We start from the raw sequence: 21073 nt of genomic DNA, 5'->3' as shown, positions 1-21073 counted from the left end.
AGTTTACCACCCGCCCCGCTAGGCTAGTGGGGCACGTCCCCCAGCTCCAAGTATGAACCCTCGACTGAGTAATGCCCTCTGAGTTGTTTATGAACTTCAATTAAGTCTCCCCTTGACTACCTGTAGTATAAGCCAGGCAATTCCTGTAGGGGGAGGGATATAAAATTTACCCCGCTTAAGAGTTTGATAAAAAGCAAACAAATATGAAGCACTATGAGTGTATTGTATGTGGAGATTAAAGATTCACATGGTATACTGTGTGTGTAAACTGAGAATATGAACACGTACTGTGTGTGCTTGTACTGTAGTACCTGCTTTTATTGTACCATCAAAACCGTTTTATCGGAAATTTTCATGTAAAGAAATAAGCAATTACCATTGCAATAAACATAATTGTCAACTAGACATAATCCTGACAGCTCTGTCCTCTTGTTCAACCTTATAACTGTACAACCCATGTTGTACTGCTCCCCCATTATACTTATGTTTTCAATTCCACTGTAATTTATATGTATATGTGTATGTATATATATATATATATATATATATATATATATATATATATATATATATATATATATATATATATATATATATATATATATATATATAAATAGAAAATACAAAAAAATAAATAAAATAAATAAATATTGAAGTGATAACCGTGGTAACATTATGAGATGTTCCTATTACCACCATGTTATTGTACTATTCCAGATGATACTAAATGTTACATAATACTTCCTTGAGATGAATGTATAGTATATATCAGGTGCCTCAAAGAGAGCTCAGGTTCTCAACCGGCTCAGCCATGTTATTATTGTTATTATTATCCACTCTGTATCTGTATTTTTCTGGCTAAATAAACTGTTTCAATTCAATTCAATTCAATTCAGTATCTACTGGCGGGTGGACGAGCAGGACTGTCGAGGGATACATGGAGGAGGGGGGCACACTAGTCGTTGAATATTAAGTATATGACCACCTGTACCACCACCACCACCACTGTACTGTAGCAGGAAGACTGTATGGCAAAAACACACACATACACACACACACACACACACACACAAAGGGAACTAGCAAAAAACATATGTGGCCGTATAGTGATAAGGAAGGGGGGGGGGGACTGTTGTTGGTGGGTGGCTGGCTGGCTGGTTTTAGACAGTCAACCCTAGTAGTCAAGGTCATGGCTTATGGGCTCAACCTGGCCAGTGTGAGAGTGTTCCTGGCTGAGTAAACACCTAGACCTCTCCTCGCTTACGCACGCCGCACCTACAACAAAAAAGTCGCCCCCTCTTCCAACTTAGACCACATAACGCTGTTGAATTTATCTTCCCTTTATTGACCTACACATAACATTCACCCCCTCCCCCACCTCCCACACTCCACCACAACCACCACACTCATACAAACACTCAACTATATCCTTCCACACACCCTTCCTTTACAAGACCGGTCCAGGACAACTTTTCCCCATCAAGTCCCTCCCCCCGCCGTCTTTACACAGGAAGTCCTATTTCATTTCATAATCAATGCAGGACTCGTGGAATATCAACACCAAAACCCAACTTGACGAGAGTAGACAGTGATTGTGATAACGACGACTTTTCCGCAGTATTTCCTAGAGGGGCGTCCATCATTTTGTAGAACGTGAGGAAAGATGGGGTCGGTACACATAGATCATCTGCTGTCTCTAAAGAGGTTGGGGACATTATTTTATGCCGTGAGTCCAAGCAACACCACCTTTGAGAAAGTTGAACAAGTCCCAAACTACATCAATGAGGTGAGTGAAGGAAGTGAGTGAAGGAAGTGGGTGAAGGAAGTGGGTGAAGGAAGTGGGTGAAGGAAGTGGGTGAAGGAAGTGGGTGAAGGAAGTTGAAGTGTGAAGGAAGTGAAGGAAGTGAAGGAAGGGTGAAGGAAGTGAAGGAAGGGAAGGAAGCTGAAGGAAGTGGGTGAAGGAAGTGGGTGAAGGAAGGAGTGAAGGAAGTGAAGGAAGTGCGTGAAGGAAGTGGGTGAAGGAAGTGGGTGAAGGAAGGAAGTGAGTGAAGGAAGGTGGTGAAGGAAGTGGTGAAGGAAGTGGGTGAAGGAAGTGAGCGGAAGTGAAGGAAGTGAAGGAAGAGTGAAGGAAGTGGGTGTGAAGGAAGTGGGTGAAGGAAGTGGGTGAAGGAAGGAAGGAAGTGGGTGAAGGAAGTGAAGGTGAAGGAAGGAAGTGGAAGGAAGTGGGTGAAGGAAGGGTGAAGGAAGTGGGTGAAGGAAGTGGGTGAAGGAAGTGGGTGAAGGAAGTGGGTGAAGGAAGTGGGAAGGAAGTGAAGTGAGTGAAGGAAGTGGGTGAAGGAAGTGGGAGAAGGAAGTGAGTGAAGGAAGTGAGTGAATGAAGTGGGTGGAGGAAGAGAGTGATGGAAGTGAGTTAAGGAAGTGAGTGAATGAAGTGAGTTAAGGAAGTGAGTGAAGGAAGTGAGTTAAGGAAGTGAGTGAAGGAAGTGGGTGAAGGAAGTGGGTGAAGGAAGAGAATGAAGGAAGTGAGTTAAGGAAGAGTGAAGGAAGTGAGTTAAGGAAGTGAGTGAAGGAAGTGGGTGAAGGAAGTGAATGGAGAGAATGAAGGAAGTGAGTTAAGGAAGTGAAAGGAAGTGGGTGAGGAAGAGAATGAAGGAAGTGGGTGAAGGAAGTGAGTGAAGGAAGTGAGTGAAGGAAGTGGGTGAAGGAAGAGAATGAAGGAAGTGAGTTTAGGAAGTGAGTGAATGAAGTGAGTGAAGGAAGTGAGTTAAGGAAGTGAGTGAAGGAAGTGAGTGAAAGAAGTGGAACGAAAGTGAAATGAGTGAAACTGAAAGGGAATGAGTGAAGAATAGGTTTGGTCAGGTTAGGTTAAAGTTAAGTTAACCTAGGGTTAAGTCAGTTTTAAGTTAGGTTAGGTTAAGTTCGGGTTAAGTTAGTTCAAAGTTAGGTTAGGTTACATTATTACTTGACTTAACCTAGGTGGTCTGAGGTCATAGGTCGTTAGTCAAAGTGTGTACAGTACATGACCTTACGGTGTTAGTATAGTTTCATCTACGGAGGCGACATTTTTCAGGGAGTGAATCTGTTCCCACTATGAAGTGCTCTATGCTGACCCACCTGCCCACTAAACCCACCTGCCCACCTCACCTACCTGGCCCCCTGCCCACCTACCCACATTTACCCATCTACCCACATTTCACCCAACTCGCCCGCCGAACTTACCTACCTGCCTCCTATACCTACCTCCCCTTTTGTCCACCTCACCCACCTGCCCCCTCACCCACCTCACCCACCTGCCCCCTCACCCACCTCACCTGCCTGCCTCCTCACCCACCTCACCTTGCACGCCTCATCCATGCAAGAACTCTAACGATGCGATGAATGGCGACCACACATAATCTTTTTTTGCCCCCGAGACAATTCTATTTTTGAAGTTATGAAGCTCAAATGGCACTTGTGGCTGTGGTAGTGTGTTGTTATTATTATTATTATTATTATTATTATTATTATTATTATTATTATTATTATTACTTCTTTTGTTTCATTTTCTTTAATATATTTTTTACTCTCTCTCTCTCTTAACCAATCCCTGCCCTCTCCCTGGTAGGCTGTACCATGGTTCACATTAACGGTGGTGTTGGAACACATCCTCGGCCTCCTGCGGGGGAAGAAGGTGGGACGACTCAACGACAACGTCACCTCCTTGGGACACGCCATCCTGTATGAGTCGTTAAAGTAAGTACAATGATAAGAGGAGGCAGATTGATGCGACGACTACACGACACGAGGGTAGATTGATACGACGACCACAAGACACGAGGGTTAGATTGATACGACGACCACACAACACGAGGGTAGATTGATACGACGACCACACGACACGAGGGTTAGATTGATACGACGACCACACAACACGAGGGTTAGATTGATACGACGACCACACAACACGAGGGTAGATTGATACGACGACCACACGACACGAGGGTTAGATTGATACGACGACCACACAACTTCGATATGTTTACCAGTTGTCTGGGGCAAAAGTAGAGGCGTACAGATGTAAACCTTCCTCATTTCTCGCTCCAGCAACAACAATTATAGTGTAAATACATAAATATGCAAAACTGATACGTACATAACCCTGACGTTATCTCTAATTATACAGGTAACATCTACTTATGGAGTAGGTGTTGCTGTTTCTTCTCTATAACACCACCTACAGTACTCTAGACTCAAGAACTGGAAGCGAGGTGTTTGTTATTGCAAGCTCGCGATCAGCCCAGATGACATAACACTTGTAAATAACTGACAGTGATTGAATATATATGAAAACAAGACTTTCTATCACTAACAAACTAATTTCCTATCAGTTTTCAATATAGTTTATCTCAATATATTAAAATTTGGATGGTGAAAATGTTTATATAATTATTAGGACTGTCATAGGGCGGGTAACCCTTCCAACGATCCCGATAGGAAGTCTGATCACCGGGACTGCCTTCGGATCTGTAAAGGATCCCGAGTAACGACACATGATCATGATCCCGGCCTTGAAGCCCTCAACAAGAATAGGAACTACAGCACCACACCCACAGCACCACACCCACAGCACCACACCCACAGCTCCACATTCACCTTATCCACCTCTCATTCTGTCACATCTTACCCACCAGGCAACCAAACCTACCTGCCCCCTTCCCACCTCACTAACCTGCCCACTGCCCACAGCACCATACAGCACCCCACAACACCACACAGCACCCCAGTACCACCACACAGCACCCCAGCACCACACACAGTACAGCCTCCGTCTTTATCTCGGCTACCAAGAGTTAAGGTAGACTCACACAGTTTCTCCTCTTTCTTATTTAATTGTAATTCAACACACTCGTTGGGTTTCTTAATTTGTGTTATTTAATGTTATCACCGCTGTTGTCATTATCAGAATGTTGGTTATTGTTGTGGGTTATAACATGTTGCCAGACTAGCAGGTACCGGTTTGTTGCTTTCACGAGTGCCGTCACCACAGTATAATTTGATTTTGTTATATTGGCAGTAAACCAGATATCACCGGCGGACGTATTTTTGATGGTGTGCTCAGTGGTGGTATTCATTTTTAGGGGATATGTGTAGTTTGAGAGATAAAGCTCTCCCCAAAAAAATAAAAATAAAATAAACCCACTAGGATCTCTTGTGAGGATTCCCCATTGATTCCTCCACCCTCGTAGGTTGGTACAGACACACAAGGAATGATAATGTGACCGTACCAAACCAGGATGTTAACAGAACAATTCTTCTTTTTTTCCCTCTGATTGTTTGCTAAGATTGCTTTAGTCGCATCATAATAAATCAATCAAAATATTGGATATAATCTTATTATGCTCGTTACCTACCGCCGTCAAACTCAAAACAAAACAATAGCGTGCCAAGCGCCGCCACCTGCGGATCGCGGAACATTCAACTAACGTTATTGATAAAGAGGCTGCATTGATTAAGTAAAGATAAAAATATATCATAATTAGCACTTAAAAGAGGGATACACCTTTGGTTAGATGTTTGAGTAACACAATCTTTTAGTATAGTATCCATCCATTAGAGTCAGTTCGCATGCAGGCAAGAGTTGGATGAGACCCTTTAGTAGCAGAATGTATTTGACCTTCAACGTTAACTGAATGACTATATTTATCCAGGTTATATTGAGTTTTTTTTACATAACAAAGGAGGGTGTAACATTACTTCTTGACCTCTACTGGGCCTGGGTGGTTGTTGGGAAGGACAGGAAGACTTGTCTAGCCTGAAGCGGTTCAGGTGGATCCAATGCGGGATAAACCCGGGTCATGCGTGGGAGTGCTTGTTGTATGTCCTGCAATATTTTTATCCTTTAGAAGAATATGTTATTGTTACGTTTATTGTTATTGTTGTTATTGTTATTATCGTGGTTGCTATTGTTTTAGGCGTTTAAACAAAAAATCCAAATTACTATGCACTAAAGTCTAATTTCGTCCAACAGACAACATTTAAAACAAAGCAAAATTATGTTAATGTATCTAATTAAGAATACATAATAACACAGGATCATCGTTAAGGCGCTGCTGCTGCACGACAATTATAATTTAAATCAAACCACAAATCCCAACTGCGCATACGAAACTAGTTTATACTTTATGGACAAAACAAAATGACAATGTACCAACCTGATGGACCGTAAGGAAAGCTACATCAGTATTACTACGACCATATACTAAGATTGTATTCCAGGTTAACAAGTATACTATAGTTATTGAAAGTTAAATGGGAGGTTAATTCTGATGTTATGATGTATTACTGCGTGTTGATAACCAAGACCATGAACTCTTTCATTACGATGACTTAATCCCTTAAATATGATGACTCGGCCTCTTCAGTACGATGACTTAATCCCCTTGTCATCCCCCCTTATAGCAGGAGTTAGTAAGAATTCCATAAAAAAAATCCCCGTATGAACAATATCCTTATTTCCCCCACCAATAAAAATTTCCCCATATTTTCCCTGTGTACAAATATATCCTCCCTACAGTGTAAACATTAAATAGTATCCACCTTCACCTCCCAGGTTGTTTACACGCTGGTTTGAGATGAGTGGATACCTGTGGATCTACCAGTACCGCTTCATCGACATCCCATGGAACTCTCCCTGGGCGTGGTGGGCGGGCTTCATCGCTGCAGATTTCGTGTACTATTGGTTCCACCGAGCCTCACATGGTCAGTCACTTCACCTGTGTGTGTTCGGTCGTGGCTGTTACGTTAGGTTAGGTTCACTGTTTAGTCGTAGGTGTTTGGTTAGGTTAAGTTAGGTTGTTTTTGGCTAATTTTTCTATAACCAGAGCTAATTATGTTAATTAATTTCTAAATGTTGTTGTTTAAAACAGAAAGTTACTTAATGACTTAGTACCTAAATTTAACCTATGTAACCCAACACTAACTTAACTAACTCAACCCAACGCAATCTAAGCTTAATCTAACTGAAACGTAACTTAACATAACGTAACGTAACTTAACATAACGTAACGTAACCATCTTCCTTTGTACCATACAGAGGTGAGTGTGTTTTGGGCGTTGCACCAGGTCCATCACTCACACGAGGACTATAACGTAACAGTGGCACTCAGGCAGTCGGCATTCCAGAGGCTCTTCTCCCTAGGCTTCTATCAGCCCATGGCACTACTGGGTGTTCCCCTACCAGCTATATGTGTCCACTTCCACCTCAACCTCCTCGTGCAGTTCATTATCCACACCGTTCTCATCGACAAGTGTGGTCCGCTGGAGTGGATTCTCAACACGCCATCTCACCACCGCGTTCACCATGGTAATTTATGACTAGAGTACTTTTACTACTACTACTACTAATACCATTATCACAGTACGACAACAACTACTACTAATACTACTTTTATTATGGCATCCAAACTCCCCTATACCTTTTCTGACATTTTATTACCTAACTATCCAACTACAAAATTATCTCTCCTCGATGAGATATTTAAGTCGCAGATCTATGCGACACTCAGCTACAATGTGACTGTTGTTGGTTTATGGGACTAGGGTTTTGTTCCCTTGAGGCATAGCAGAGCAGACCTGAGCAAAGAGAAGGATACCCTACACCTCAACCAGGCCATGACGTAACTTGTGAGTTGCTGCTTCTGTTCTGATAACATCTCGGCCAGTCTGTCTATTTGGTTCTGGCCTGACGGAGAGAGAGAGAGAGAGAGAGATGGTCATGAATAACAAAATTCCAGGGATGACTTAACTTCTCTGGTGACGACGTGAAGTGAATAAGTGAGGGTGACAGGTGAAGTAAGTAAGTAAGGGTGAAAATTGAGGTAACAGAGGTGAAATGTGGGGTATAGGGATGTGGTTAAGTGAGACTGATGGGATAACAAGCAACACACACACACAGGTATGACTGGTAAGTGTTGCAAAGGGACACTTTAGTATGCCAAGCAATCTTCACAGGCATAATGATATGTGTGTGCGTGTGCGTTTGTGTGTGTCTTGTGTTTGTGTGTGTCTTGTGTTTGTGTGTGTCTTGTGTTTGTGTGTGTCTTGTGTTTGTGTGTGTCTTGTGTTTGTGTGTGTCTTGTGTTTGTTGTGTGTGTGTCTTGTGTTTGTGTGTGTCTTGTGTTTGTGTGTGTCTTGTGTTTGTGTGTGTCTTGTGTTTGTGTGTGTCTTGTGTATTTGTGTATGTGTGTATGTGTGTGTATATTTGTGTGTGTGTTTGTATGTGTGTGTCTTGTGTTTGTGTGTGTGTGTATTTGTGTGTGTGTGTATATATGTGTGTACATGTGTGTGTGTGTGTGGTGGTAGCAGCAGGAGGTCCCTCAAGGTTATTTATTCATGATTATTCTTTGTGTGGAGGATGTGGAGAAACACACGTTCGCACCCCTCCCCCACAGACACGTCCCCACACATACCCATAAGCTCCCCACAAACAAAAACACGTCCTCACACCCCACACAGACACGTCCTCACACCCACACAGACACGACAGACACGACAGACACGTCCTTCACACCCCACACAGACACGTCCTTCACACCCACACAGACACGTCCTTCACACCCCACACAGACACGTCCTTCACACCCCACACAGACACGTCCTTCACACCCCACACAGACACGTCCTTCACACACAGACACGTCCTTCACACCCCACACAGACACGTCCTTCACACCCCACACAGACACGTCCCCACACCCCACACAGACACGTCCTTCACACCCCACACAGACACGTCCCCACACCCCACACAGACACGTCCTCACACAAACACGCCCTCACACCCCACACAGACACGCCCTCACATCCCACACAGACACGCCCCTCACACAAACACGCCCCTCACACCCCACACAGACACGTCCTCACACCCACACACACACCCTCACACCCCACACAGACACGTCCTCACACCCTACACAAACCCCCCACACAAACGCCCCCTCACACAAACACCCCCACATCCCTCCCGCCCGCCCCTAATACGCAAAATGCTGCGTGTGGCCAATAAGAAGGTCGCTACGTCACACACTGTAGCCAGGTGCATGTGCTATTATCCACTAGGAGAACAACAAATATTCTGGCTGGAAGAATTCCCCACTCCCTCCCTCCCCTCCCCCCAAAAAGTAAATAACGTCATAAAAATCCGAGCCAAGATTTGGATGAACAGAGAAACAAGGAAACTAAATAACAGGTGGATGACGAATTGGATAAACAATGGAAGAAACAAAAATGAGCGTCGCAAATATGTTTCCTTCCTGAGGCTACGTTTCTCCTTGAGGATTAAGCGGCGTGTTTGATGACCAGTGCATCATAGTTGTTGAGGCGCAGTAGCTTCCCAGAAAGGCTTCTCAACATGGACAACCCTCACGTTACTCTGCTCGGCTCACCATCGGTCGATAATGATGATGACAATGATTATAATGAATATGTTATCACTTCCTCATTATTATTATTATTATTATTATTATTAACAAACACTAATATAGCAACTGATGGCAACAAAACTCCCCACAGGTGCTAACAAGTACTGTCTGGACAAGAACTATGGCGGCTTCCTGATCATCTGGGACCGTCTGTTCGGCACCTTCGCGGCTGAAAAAGACGACGAGGAGCTCGTCTACGGCCTCATTGACCAACCTCAGGCCAATGGCATCTTATACCTCCAGGTGGGATTATCAGTTCTTTTTTTTTATTTGGTAATAGTGTTTCAGTCATTATTATAATACTGTAGCCTTGTGATGTAACTATTCATTTTTGTTTGAGAATAGTCGCGTATGTGCTTCTTTATATCGAGAGATATTTACAGCAAGCATAGATATGAGTTCCGTGAGATAGTGTTCTCTTATCTCTGACTATTGAAGAACTGTCGTCTCTAAGGGTGTGGTAGCCGGCAAGATTTTCATAACACTCACGTATTTATATTAAGAGGTTAGACAGTTGATCTCTAGCCATGCTGTGAGCAGTAGTATAATTGGGTTATTTGTTGTGCATACATAATAGTCCTGATCAATGGACGTGTTGCTGCTGGTATGCGATACTGAGAGTCTATAAGAGGAGACACATAGGGATAGAACGAGGGAGAGTGGCTGTGTGCAGGGGCGTCATTTGGGGCGGGCTTGGGGGGCACTCGCCTCCCCCCAAGACCTGGCTTGCCCCTCCCAAGGGCTGTCTTGCTCTCCAAGGCAAATTATAATTATATTCCTTTTTCATATAGATGAATTTGAATTTGGTGAGAACATCTCAATGGTATTTTTATAATGCATATTTAAACAAAATGATAAGTATTCATCCATTTTCATCGTTCCCATCTCCTATCATTTATAAACTGAATAGCAGCGAGGAAGTAAGTCACACGGTCCACACCGGGCAGATGTAAATTCAAAACATAAAACGTGTTAGAACGTGTTCAGTCTGTTACAGCACCACGGTGGAGCAGGATTTTGACCCCTATTCTTTGCATGTAATGGTGCTGCCCCCCCCCCCTCCCTCCCCCTAAGCAAAATCTGAATTTAGTCCCCTGGCAGTGTGATAGTTCTTGACTCTTGACACGACATTGGTACAGGAACGGGATTATGATACACTGAGTCTAAAATAAATCCATTCTCTTTTAGTTCTTCTACATCCGAGAGATCATCAATAAGGCGAGGATGCAGGAGACTTGGGGGAACACTGTGAGGGCCCTGATCTGTGGCCCTGGCTGGAGTCCTGGGTCCCCTCGCCTCGGAGATATGGATACCTTCAAGGACGTCAAAGCACCACGGGCCAAGTACGATCCTTACCTACCCTCCTGGCAGAAAGCCTACGTGGCTATCCACTACCTCACTATCCTCTTCCTGCAGCAGGTCCTGACGTTCAATCTGAAGGTGAGACAATAGGAATTATCGTCGTCTGTTTCTCTGTCTTCTACCTGCCTGCCTGCCTACTAGGGTGTGTCAATTTCAGGGGTCGAAGTGCAACTTTAGGAACTTTTCTGACGGCGGGTCATCAAATGATGCATTTTTACGAGTGAATTTCAGAAATAACCTTGATTTTGAGATTGGAGGTCTCCTACCTACATCAATTTCCATTTAAATTTTGGGTTTTAGGCCCAAAATGCTCAAATTTCCTGTTGGTATCTATCACCATTGTCCTGAAATGAGACACTGGAAAACCGTATTTGCAGTTTTATTTAGTAATGTTTGACAACAGTATCAAGGTTTTTTACTTTCCTCCTTGTAGTAATGATCGCGAGCAAGAATACACTCCACACACGGAACCTCTGTATTACAACGACTGACTTTACTGTTGCAAACGCGATATACAAAAGCGGCCACACAATGCAAACACTAAGTACAAACACGTACATATGTACATACATATGCTCACATACTATACTCTTCACCTCTTGAACTTGGTGAGAGAGGCCAAGTCCTGCTTGCTCCTGTTCCTAGACACCATAAGTCTGCTCACCAATTGGGACTTGATCATCCCATCCCTTTTCTTGTGACTGTAGACATGGGCAGCTGCCTCTGTGACCAGTTTGGCACACCTCTCCACACTCTGAGTATGTGAAGGCCAGTCTGACACCTCCATAGGCTTGTGCACAAACTGCTTGACTTGAGCTGTGGTGAGGGAACAGGTGAGGGGAGGTTCAGTGACCCCAGTGGTCCAGTCTATCAGCTCTGACTGCTTGGTGGCATCTGGGTTTATGTCAGGTGTTCTCCTGGGCCTGACAGAGTTGTCACCAATCTGTGTCTCCTCATCTTCCTCCTCCATCAACTCCAGTATCCTGTCCACTGCCCCTCTCCTCTCATCCTCCACCTCACTGCACAGTATGGCCCGCAACACTGCCTCTGGGTGTGTATGCCAGGCTGACCTCCTCACAGTGGGCATCACTATGTCCAGCACCTTCTTCTTCTGACTTCTCAGCAGCTCCAGCCGGTATAAAATGTGCCTGGGCCCCTCCACCCAACTGTGGTTGACTTTGATGTTGTACCAGTTCGGCAAGTACACCCCCACATTGAACTCCACTGTTATCTTGAGATTCTTCTTGTGCTTCCCCTTCAGTCCATGTTGAGACACCTACAGTCTGCACATCCTCAGTGCAGTTGTCAGCCACCTGCTATGACAGACTGGTCCAATTTCCAGCACGGTCAAGTTGTGAGGTAGCTCTCCAGTCCTGATGGCCTGGACAATCCTGTAGCCATAGGACTGGTCTGTAGAGAGGTCCCTCACAACCTCTTCACTCAGCTGGACCAGAGGAGGCCCCATACAGATCTTGGCAAACTTGGGATCTATCTCCAGCTCTGTAGCAGTGTCCAACATCTCGCCAATCTTGCCACTCCACCTGTTGTTGCTGAGTGCGGGGCCATCCAAGCTGATGATGAGGTGTCTCAGGCTCAACTCCCCAGTATGGAGGTCACATACTAGCCAGACTAGCCTCCAGCCCAGCTTGGCCACATAGTGCGTTACTCCTCCCTGGTCAGCTCCTCTCTCCCTCAGCCAGTCCACCAGATTGTCTGCAATAACACCTCCATGCGTTCTCTCCTCTGTCGCCTCCTCAGGAACAAAATGCCTCGGGTATCTCCCTCTTGGCTCACTGCATACAGAGTAATGCTCCTCCTTGATCATGCCAGGGAACAGTCTGTTACTGCACTCTGCCTCCATCATTGCTTTAGTGTCATCACGTCTGCCATCAAATAAGATGCAGCTGATCCCAGTCTCCCTTACCTCCCTCTCAAACTCCTGGTCCAGCTCAGTCATTCGTGTACTTGAGGGGAGAATTCACACAGCTAAGTGATGCGAAAGTCAAAGAGGGTATCTTTGTTGGCCCACAGATAAGAAAGCTACTTCGTGATGACGACTTTGAAAACAAACTGAATGAAAATGAGCTCGCTGCATGGAAATCCTTCACATTTGTAGTCAAGGGAAACAAGAAAGAAGAAAACTATTGCCAACTTGTAGAGGAACTCTTAAAAAACTACAGAAACTTAGAATGCAGGATGTCCTTGAAAATCGACCTCCTACACTCGCACTTGGACTTTTTCCCTGAGAATCTGGGGAGGTTAGACGTATGGAGGAAAGTTACCGGGGTAGATGAGATCCTGCCATGATGGGGGACTATTGCTGGTTTTTACAATCGGAGGACAATACAACACATAAAAGGATTAAATAAACTAACAAATACCCAAACAGTGGCTAATTTAACACTTTTTGTGTCTTCTTATGATTGTTTTCATTATTTATTGAATTTTAGTGTGATGACGTGGAAAAAGGTAACAGGAATAACAGTATTTTTCAGTTTTTGTACGTGTAAGATTGAATTTTTTGTATAACAAATAAACTGTACGTGCCAGAGAATTTTTATTGCCAGATTTGAAATCAGCACCTCACAATTACCAAAAGGAAGCTGCTCTGAATCATGTTACGGATTTTTTTTTTAATTTGTTGCCTAGTGTAATCAGTACATTTAATACTTAAGGTTCTTAAGTCAAGGCAGCAAATTTGACACAGGTATATTTAAACACCTCTCTTTCCTGCAGACTTACTCCCTGTCGACGGCCGTGGTGTTCTTCGCGTTCATTGTAGTCAGCATCAGCAACATAACGGTGATGTTCGACAAATGGATGTGGGTGGGAGTGGTGGAGGTCGCCCGCTGCGCCTTCTACGTTGCCATCGCCCGCTCCACACCCATTACGGGCGTCTTCTCCATCGATTTCCTCCTCCAAATGATCTTCTTCGTCTCCATGGTGTTGTGGACCCTCAGGAGCATGTCGTTCACCCATGTCAAGCTCCTTTAAGCAAGTTATTGTGAGCAAAGTTGAACTACCCTTGTTGGATACCAAATCTTTTAGTTCCTGTGAGAAGAATAATCTTTTTCCTGTGAGGAGTATAAACACCTTTCAAAATTCTGAGGAACAAGTTGGACGATCACTGTTTACAAAAGCTAAATCCTCCTTCAGAATCAGTGTTAATGCCGAGGTTCCACAAGACACTCTTATTAGGAGGCTCACTGTGACAGAAAGATAATTCCTAGATCACCTGTAAAAAAAGACACAACTTGGCCACTGAACATAAAACTCAAACTCAAGACTCATGTGCAATGTTTTCTCCCAGCTGGAGGAAACAAAACTCTTGTAATTATTTCGTTTATTCATTGTTTTACTTTGGGATGGACTGGGGAGGTACCCATGACAGCATATATATACCCTGAGGAAGTAACCTACATTCAAGCCATGCGTCAATGCGTCACCTAACCCACACAGCTTGGAATAGAATAGGTGTATCTTCTCCTAGCCTGTAGTCTTTATCGTTCTATTTGCCTTTTTTTTTTACTTACAGGGATGTTGTTATATTATAAGTATTGTACTGATTCACAAGAGATATCGATCACCATGATGGGGATTCGAACCCGAGGACAATGGACTCGAGCTTAGTTTACGATTACCACTCGACAATCATTACCCACTTGATTTGCAATAGAGTTTTGACGCTATTTTGATCATCTGTTTTGGGGTTAGTTTATTATGTTCTCAAGCCAAGTTAGGAAGAAAATTTAACACATTCCAAGTTAGGGTTAAAATTTAACATATTCCAAGTTAGGGTGAAAATTGCAAATAGGAAATTTGGTTCTAAAAACAGGAAGAAGCATTGGGTGTCAACACATATAAAATGATGACTTGTGAGTATTATTAGTCTGTCATGCAGATGTTTGTAAATATTTCTTTAATAATATGCTGTATAGTTATCTCTTTGTCTCGTCTATTTTCGAAGAGGACGACGAGTTATTGTAACCAGTCTGGCATCATCGTCGTCATTATGTACTGTTGTCGTTGTCATCGTCTTAGTCCAGATGCTTCGCTCAGTAGTCTTAGTGATGCTTTTTATGCATCAAACTCTTACAACACTACTAGTGGCATTACCTTACTGAGCTAACACTTAGTATGTTGATAATAGCAGGTGCTCGGGCGGTGGGGGGGGGGGGTGGGTGGTTAGTGTTGGTGGAGAACTTGTGATGAGCAGAATGTGTAATGGAAAAGCATGATGGCGTAGTGTGTTGGTGTAGTGTGATCGTGTAGTGTGTTGGTGTAGTGTGATCGTGTAGTGTGTTGGTGTAGTGTGATGGCGTAGTGTGTTGGTGTAGTGTGATCGTGTAGTGTGTTGGTGTAGTGTGATCGTGTAGTGTGTTGGTGTAGTGTGATCGTGTAGTGTGTTGGTGTAGTGTGATGGCGTAGTGTGTTGGTGTAGTGTGATCGTGTAGTGTGTTGGTGTAGTGTGATCGTAGTGTGTTGGGTGTAGTGTGATGTAGTGTGTTGGTGTAGTGTGATGGCGTAGTGTGTTGGTGTATGTGTGTAGTGTGATTGTAGTGTGTTGGTGTAGTGTGATGGCGTAGTGTAGTGTGTTGTAGTGTGAGTGTGATCGTAGTGTGTTGGTGTAGTGTGTGGCGTAGTGTATTGGTGTAGTGTGATCGTGTAGTGTGTTGGTGTAGTGTGATGGCGTAGTGTGATCGTGTAGTGTGATGGCGTAGTGTGTTGGTGTAGTGTGATCGTCGTGTAGTGTGTTCAGTCGTAGTGTGATCGTGTAGTGTGTTGGTGTAGTGTGATCGTGTAGTGTGTTGTACAGTCTATAATCAGGTACCACGAAAAGAGCTCATGTTAATATTGTTATTCTTGTCCACTCTGTATCTGTATTTTTCGGGCTAAATAAACTGTTTTAATATTAATGTGGTGGAACAGTGTGATGGTGTAGTGTGGTGGAGCAGTGTGATGGTGTAGTGTGGTGGAGTAGTGTGATGTAGTGTGATGAACCAGTGTGATGGTGTAGTGTGGTGGAGCAGTGTGATGTAGTGTGATGGAGCAGTGTGATGGTATAGTGTGGTGGTATACTGTAGTGTAATGGAATAAAAAGATGATGTAGTGTGATGGAGCAGTGTGGAGAAGCAGTTATGGTATAGTGTGATGGTATAGTGTAATGGAACAGCATGATGGTGTGGTGTAATGGTGTAGTGTGATGGTGTACAGCAGTGTGATGGAGCGGTATGATGGTATAGTGTGATGGTGTAGTGTGATGATATAGTGTGATAAAGGTGTTAAGCTACAGGTGTGATAACTGCAAAAGCATCTTTAATTTAGATCATCACTGAGAGAATTTACCCAAATTAAAACTTCAATGGCTTTTCTATATTTAATTTTCCATGGCTGTTTTATATCATAATTAATTTCATAAAAGAATTATATACTTTGAAGTTGCTGAAAGAAAAATCATAACTTAAAGCTACATTGAAGATTATTAGTTGGGAGATTACTTCAGCTGATGTTACGCCAAGTGCTTATTTCTCTATTTACAGAGTTATTTTACACTGTTTTGTTTTCATTATGCCAGTATTATACCTCCATTTTATTATTTATTTTTAATTTTTCACCCATTGTCTGAGAATTTCCTACAATATCACTGAAAATAATAAGACTGAGTGAACGTTTTAAGCCGGTTAGTTTCGTTCAATACGTTCTCTCTCATCCTGATTGACAAGGTTTCTCTGGAGAAGTTACACAGTATTTTATATTAGAATATAGCTTAAGTGACCTCTCTGTCTATGTATGTCTCTATGTTTTTAGTCTTTGTATCTCTTGTATACCTTATATTTAAGTCTCCGTTATATCCACCATTATAACTATGATAAAAATAAAAATATAATCAATATACCCTATGTTCGTTTGTATTCGTACGTGACAACTGATGATCCAATATACAGAACTGGAAAATAAAGGAAGTTATACCAAGCAAATGAAAGATTATCGGTCAAAGGTTAAAAGTCAGAGGTTAGAGGTCATTAGTATTGTTAGTGGCTTTCTTTAGAATATAACTTCTCCAATGATCAAGTGGGAATCATCTAATTTTACGTTAACTAACATGACAGAAAACGGACGTCTTAGTAGGGGGACTGAAGAAAGAAATTATAGCTACACGTTTTATGGGCTATTAAGCGTAATATGAATCATCTGATTTTACGTTAACTAACATGTAAGCCGGTGGTCAGTACAGTGGTACCCCGCTCGTCAAGGGTACACAATACGATTTCATACCATTAATCACCACACATACTGTGATCATACAGAAAATCTCCGATTCACACTAGGACACTTCCACGAATCCCTTACCCTTACAGTTTAATTTTCAGCCTTTCATGGGGTACACTGTCGAAAGCTTTGGAAAAATCTAGGTATATATTGTTGATATTGCCACCCTGTTCCAGAATTTGGGTTCAAACATTCAGTACCTTGAGTAATTGTGTTAAACAGGAGCGCCCCGGCATAAAACCGTGGCAATCCTTTACAAGGTTGTTTCGTATTATGGCATCTCTTATAATGCTCTCAAGTACTTTACACACTATGCTGGTCAGGCTCATTGGTCTATAATTATTCATGGAGTGACGATAACCCTTCTTGAAAATAGGACTCGCATAAGCCATTTTCCAATCACTGGGGACCTTTTGCCCATCCAAGCATCTACAGAACATGATCTTCAGGGGCTCAGCAAGCTTGTTGCACAACTCTCTTAGCACTCTGGGATGTACCGTGTCAGGGCCGGGACTCTTAGGAACCTTTAGCTTTGAAGATTTATTTCGTATAACCTCGTCTGAGAACACAATGTGGGTCAGCGCTGTGTCAAACTGTCTGTCCTCAAATGCAAGAAGATTGTTTTCATCCTCTCTTGTGAACACCGAGGAAAATAAACTGTTCAACGCCTCCGCCTTGTCCTGACGAAACACCGACTCGTGTTTTTAATTTCGACTTTGCGTAGGTAAAACACCTTTGGATTTGACTTGACCTCACGCGCAATCCGCCTCTGGAACTCTTTTTCAGCCCTTTTTCATTTGATTTTACTTGATTCCTGGATCCGGCATACATCCTCCTGTCCTGCTCATCGTGTGTCCTAACCCACGACTCGAATTTCTCAGTTTTCTTCTTAACTTTGGTTCAGGTGTAGCGATCGCTCTCTTTTCCTGACTTTAAAACAAGTAAATTAACTCAGGCAAAGACAAGGGAAGTTAAAATAAAATAAAACACCAAAAAAAAACAAGACGTTGGTGGAAAGGGGGTAAAAAACCAATAACACAAGGGTCAGGAGCGAGAAAAACTACCCCTACACCCCCAAGCTTATACGCCTATGTCCGCTTAAACTAAAAATTTGTGATTCCGGTCATTGTGAACATCAAGTAGTAACGACGGAAGCACTCATTGGGGTTTTTTATCACGTGTGAACATTACATAAAGTAAATTTTATACACAATATCAGAGTAGAATAGTGTACCGTATGTTCATTACCATTCTCTTATATCTTGAAATAGAACATGGATGGGAAACTTAGGCAATTTTGAATAGCGCACAATTTAACTTTTCTGTTAATGCGATATTTAAAAGAACAAAGTCTATAGTTTCCGTTTAACTGAAAGATCTTATGTAGTTAAGATTCGGTAGTAGACATGGACGGAACTATATATTGATTTCCATAGAGCAGCAGCAGTACACGCAGCAACAGCACCACCACCACCAGCAGCAGCAGCAGCAGTACACGTAGCAGCACCACCACCACCAGCAGTACACGCAGCAACAGCAGCACCACCACCACCACCAGCAGCAACAGCAGCAGCAGCACCACCACCACCACCACCACCGCCAGCAGTGTTGTAGGGGCGTGAGATCGCTGTCACCTATTATAGGGGATCTACTTCCGATAACTTTACTTTCTCTCTCTGTCCCACTACTTCAACAATTACTATACTTTCTGACTTAACTTCTGACCTGTGGTGGCATGACTCGAGGGTACGACACGTGGGTAAATGTAATAATACTACCAAGATATATGGAGAAAGTAAAGGTGGTCACTGTAGGAAAATAATACCCCTAACATACAATAAAAATGGGTAATTAAAATAATGCTAGACTGTTGACTACTTCCAGTAACTCACTAGTGCCAATATCAACTCCATGGCAATACTCAGACACTTGTCAACACGATAAACTACATATTTCACAATCACCCATACTTGGTGTACCTGTAGAAAACGTATACACTGTAAATATACATAGAGAATACTTGGGATCCAACAACAACACAGAGAACCTGAGAGATTGTTCTCGTTGACAGAACAGGACCTGTAGCACTGGTATTCCAAATAAATACCTCCCTTGCTACTCTGTTACATAGCATAGCAAAACGTGGCAGCCTTCACACTAGGTTAACTCCAGACTCTCATACAATTGGAGATGACATACCAGAATACACGGGCGAAATTACGACCCACGCAATACTCAGAGGCGGACTCATACAAACAGCGACATTGCCTGAGCTGGTGTTGTTTACGTCGCGGGGGTGCACAGGGATAGTGCACGTCCTTAGTAGCCAACTGGTTCACAACATAACATAACAAATGTAGACGTCGTCCCAGGGTGACACAACCAGCTTGGCCTTCAGGTTCCTCTGTGTACGGTTGGAATTCGTAGCTTAGAGTGAGTGACACGAATGTTGTAACATTACTTGGCTGAAGGCGCTTGAATACTATTTAGACACAACACAGCTACGTTAATCGCTCACTTCATATTCAAACAATAAATAAATAGGTCAAAAACACTCAATATAACGAGATGGAGCATGGACTATTAGACCTTACCTGTGTGCGGATGGAATTCGGAGCATAGAGTGAGGTCAGGTCGTGGCCTGGAGTGGCGGTCTCCAGCCAACGTCTCACACACTCACGCCACCAAATCGTAACTTACAGATAGTTCAACTACTTCCCTCATTCTACACATTGCCGTATAAAAATTAGGTTACGAACCTAATTTAATCTTCTAAGTTTTGCTTTACAAACTAAGCAGTGACTGAGCTCTCAAAGACAAGAAAAAACTGACGACAAATACTCAGAATGGCAAAACTGAGGGGTGAGTGGGGGGCGGGGGAGCAGATAAGAGACTCCGTTAAACTCGAGCGATAAATACGTTTTCGTGCTTGTATTCAGATAATTATCTAAACTTCTTTAATACAAGACTGACAACACTTTCTATGTTTCCTCCGGATTCTCTGATGTACATATATAAAAAAAATGACTATAGCCTCGAACGGCCGCCTCGTAAGAACACACAAGACATAAGTTCTACAGCTGGTAAACAGAATACTCAACACATAATCTCTTTACACAAAATACTCTACATATAAGATACAAGAAACCTCCAACATATACTCAATACATCTAGAGTCTTTCCTCTCCTTGTGGGTAAACATTCTTGACTGTACAATAAATTTATTCAATCATAATTTCAAATTCCCTGAGCATCCTGAGTTATTTAAAAATACCCGAGTCCATGAGCGAGTACACAAAAAAAACGGAGGACTAAAACATTCTGAAGTGAATAGAGAACGGACGTCTCGACTGGGGGACTCAAATGTTTCACATGTTTTGTGGTCGCTGAAGAATAATATGAATAATTAAGTGTTGAACGGACTAACTGCACAAACGTGACCATGGCAGTGTCATGGTCACGTGTGTGCAGTTAGTCCGTGTCGACGTCCACACTAGTATTTGGAGATGGAAGAACGTCAATAAGGTCAGATATCGTCGCCAACACAGTTATGGGGTGAGCCGAGATCTCACCCACAGGCCCGCAGCCAGCCGCTGGGAGATTGTTGGCCTGGACGCGTTCACGCCCGCGATGTAAACATGACCTGTTCATGCAGTGTGGTTGTATGAGTTCACTGTTAAGTACACTGACTTTGGGTGTGTTAATTGTCCGAGAATTCATGTGTATAATCTTCTCAGTGCTATGTATGTTTAGAGCTAGCAAAAGTATGAGGTAAGCTGATGTAACCACGGTAGCTCTACAGGAATTTAGTTGTGGGTTGCTGCAGTCCTATTACTGTTTACAAGCTACATTTTCAAGAAACCTGTTCGGTTGATGCTCCAGTGTACTATAGGTGAGATCACAGTGTTGGATGGTTTTGTGAAAAGTACACCAATTTGTTTGTATACGGGAAGTTGTATTGTACCTTACTGTGACGTACA

At 43.0% G+C, this 21073-nt stretch overlaps 1 protein-coding gene across 2 annotated transcripts; it reads left to right on the top strand.

Annotated features, from left to right (window-relative positions):
- Positions 1-1199: 1199 nt before the first annotated feature.
- LOC121865315 (alkylglycerol monooxygenase-like) lies at positions 1200-14391 on the top strand. Of its 2 annotated transcripts, XM_042364654.1 has the most exons (7): positions 1200-1786; positions 3605-3732; positions 6590-6738; positions 7073-7342; positions 9553-9704; positions 10650-10901; positions 13560-14391. In XM_042364654.1, the coding sequence occupies exons 1-7, from the start codon at positions 1664-1666 to the stop codon at positions 13815-13817; spliced, it is 1332 nt and encodes a 443-aa protein (XP_042220588.1). In that variant the 5' UTR covers positions 1200-1663; the 3' UTR covers positions 13818-14391. The 2 variants fall into 2 exon arrangements, with proteins under 2 accessions (XP_042220588.1, XP_042220589.1); XM_042364655.1 differs by lacking the exon at positions 3605-3732 and having other exon boundaries at positions 1694-1786.
- The last annotated feature ends 6682 nt before the right edge of the window (positions 14392-21073 follow it).

This window comes from Homarus americanus, unplaced genomic scaffold, assembly GCF_018991925.1.
Source record: "Homarus americanus isolate GMGI-L3 unplaced genomic scaffold, GMGI_Hamer_2.0 scaffold15945, whole genome shotgun sequence".
Lineage (NCBI taxonomy): Eukaryota > Metazoa > Arthropoda > Malacostraca > Decapoda > Nephropidae > Homarus > Homarus americanus.
Note: the sequence above shows the minus strand (reverse complement) of the source record. Positions and strands in the feature narration are given on the sequence as shown.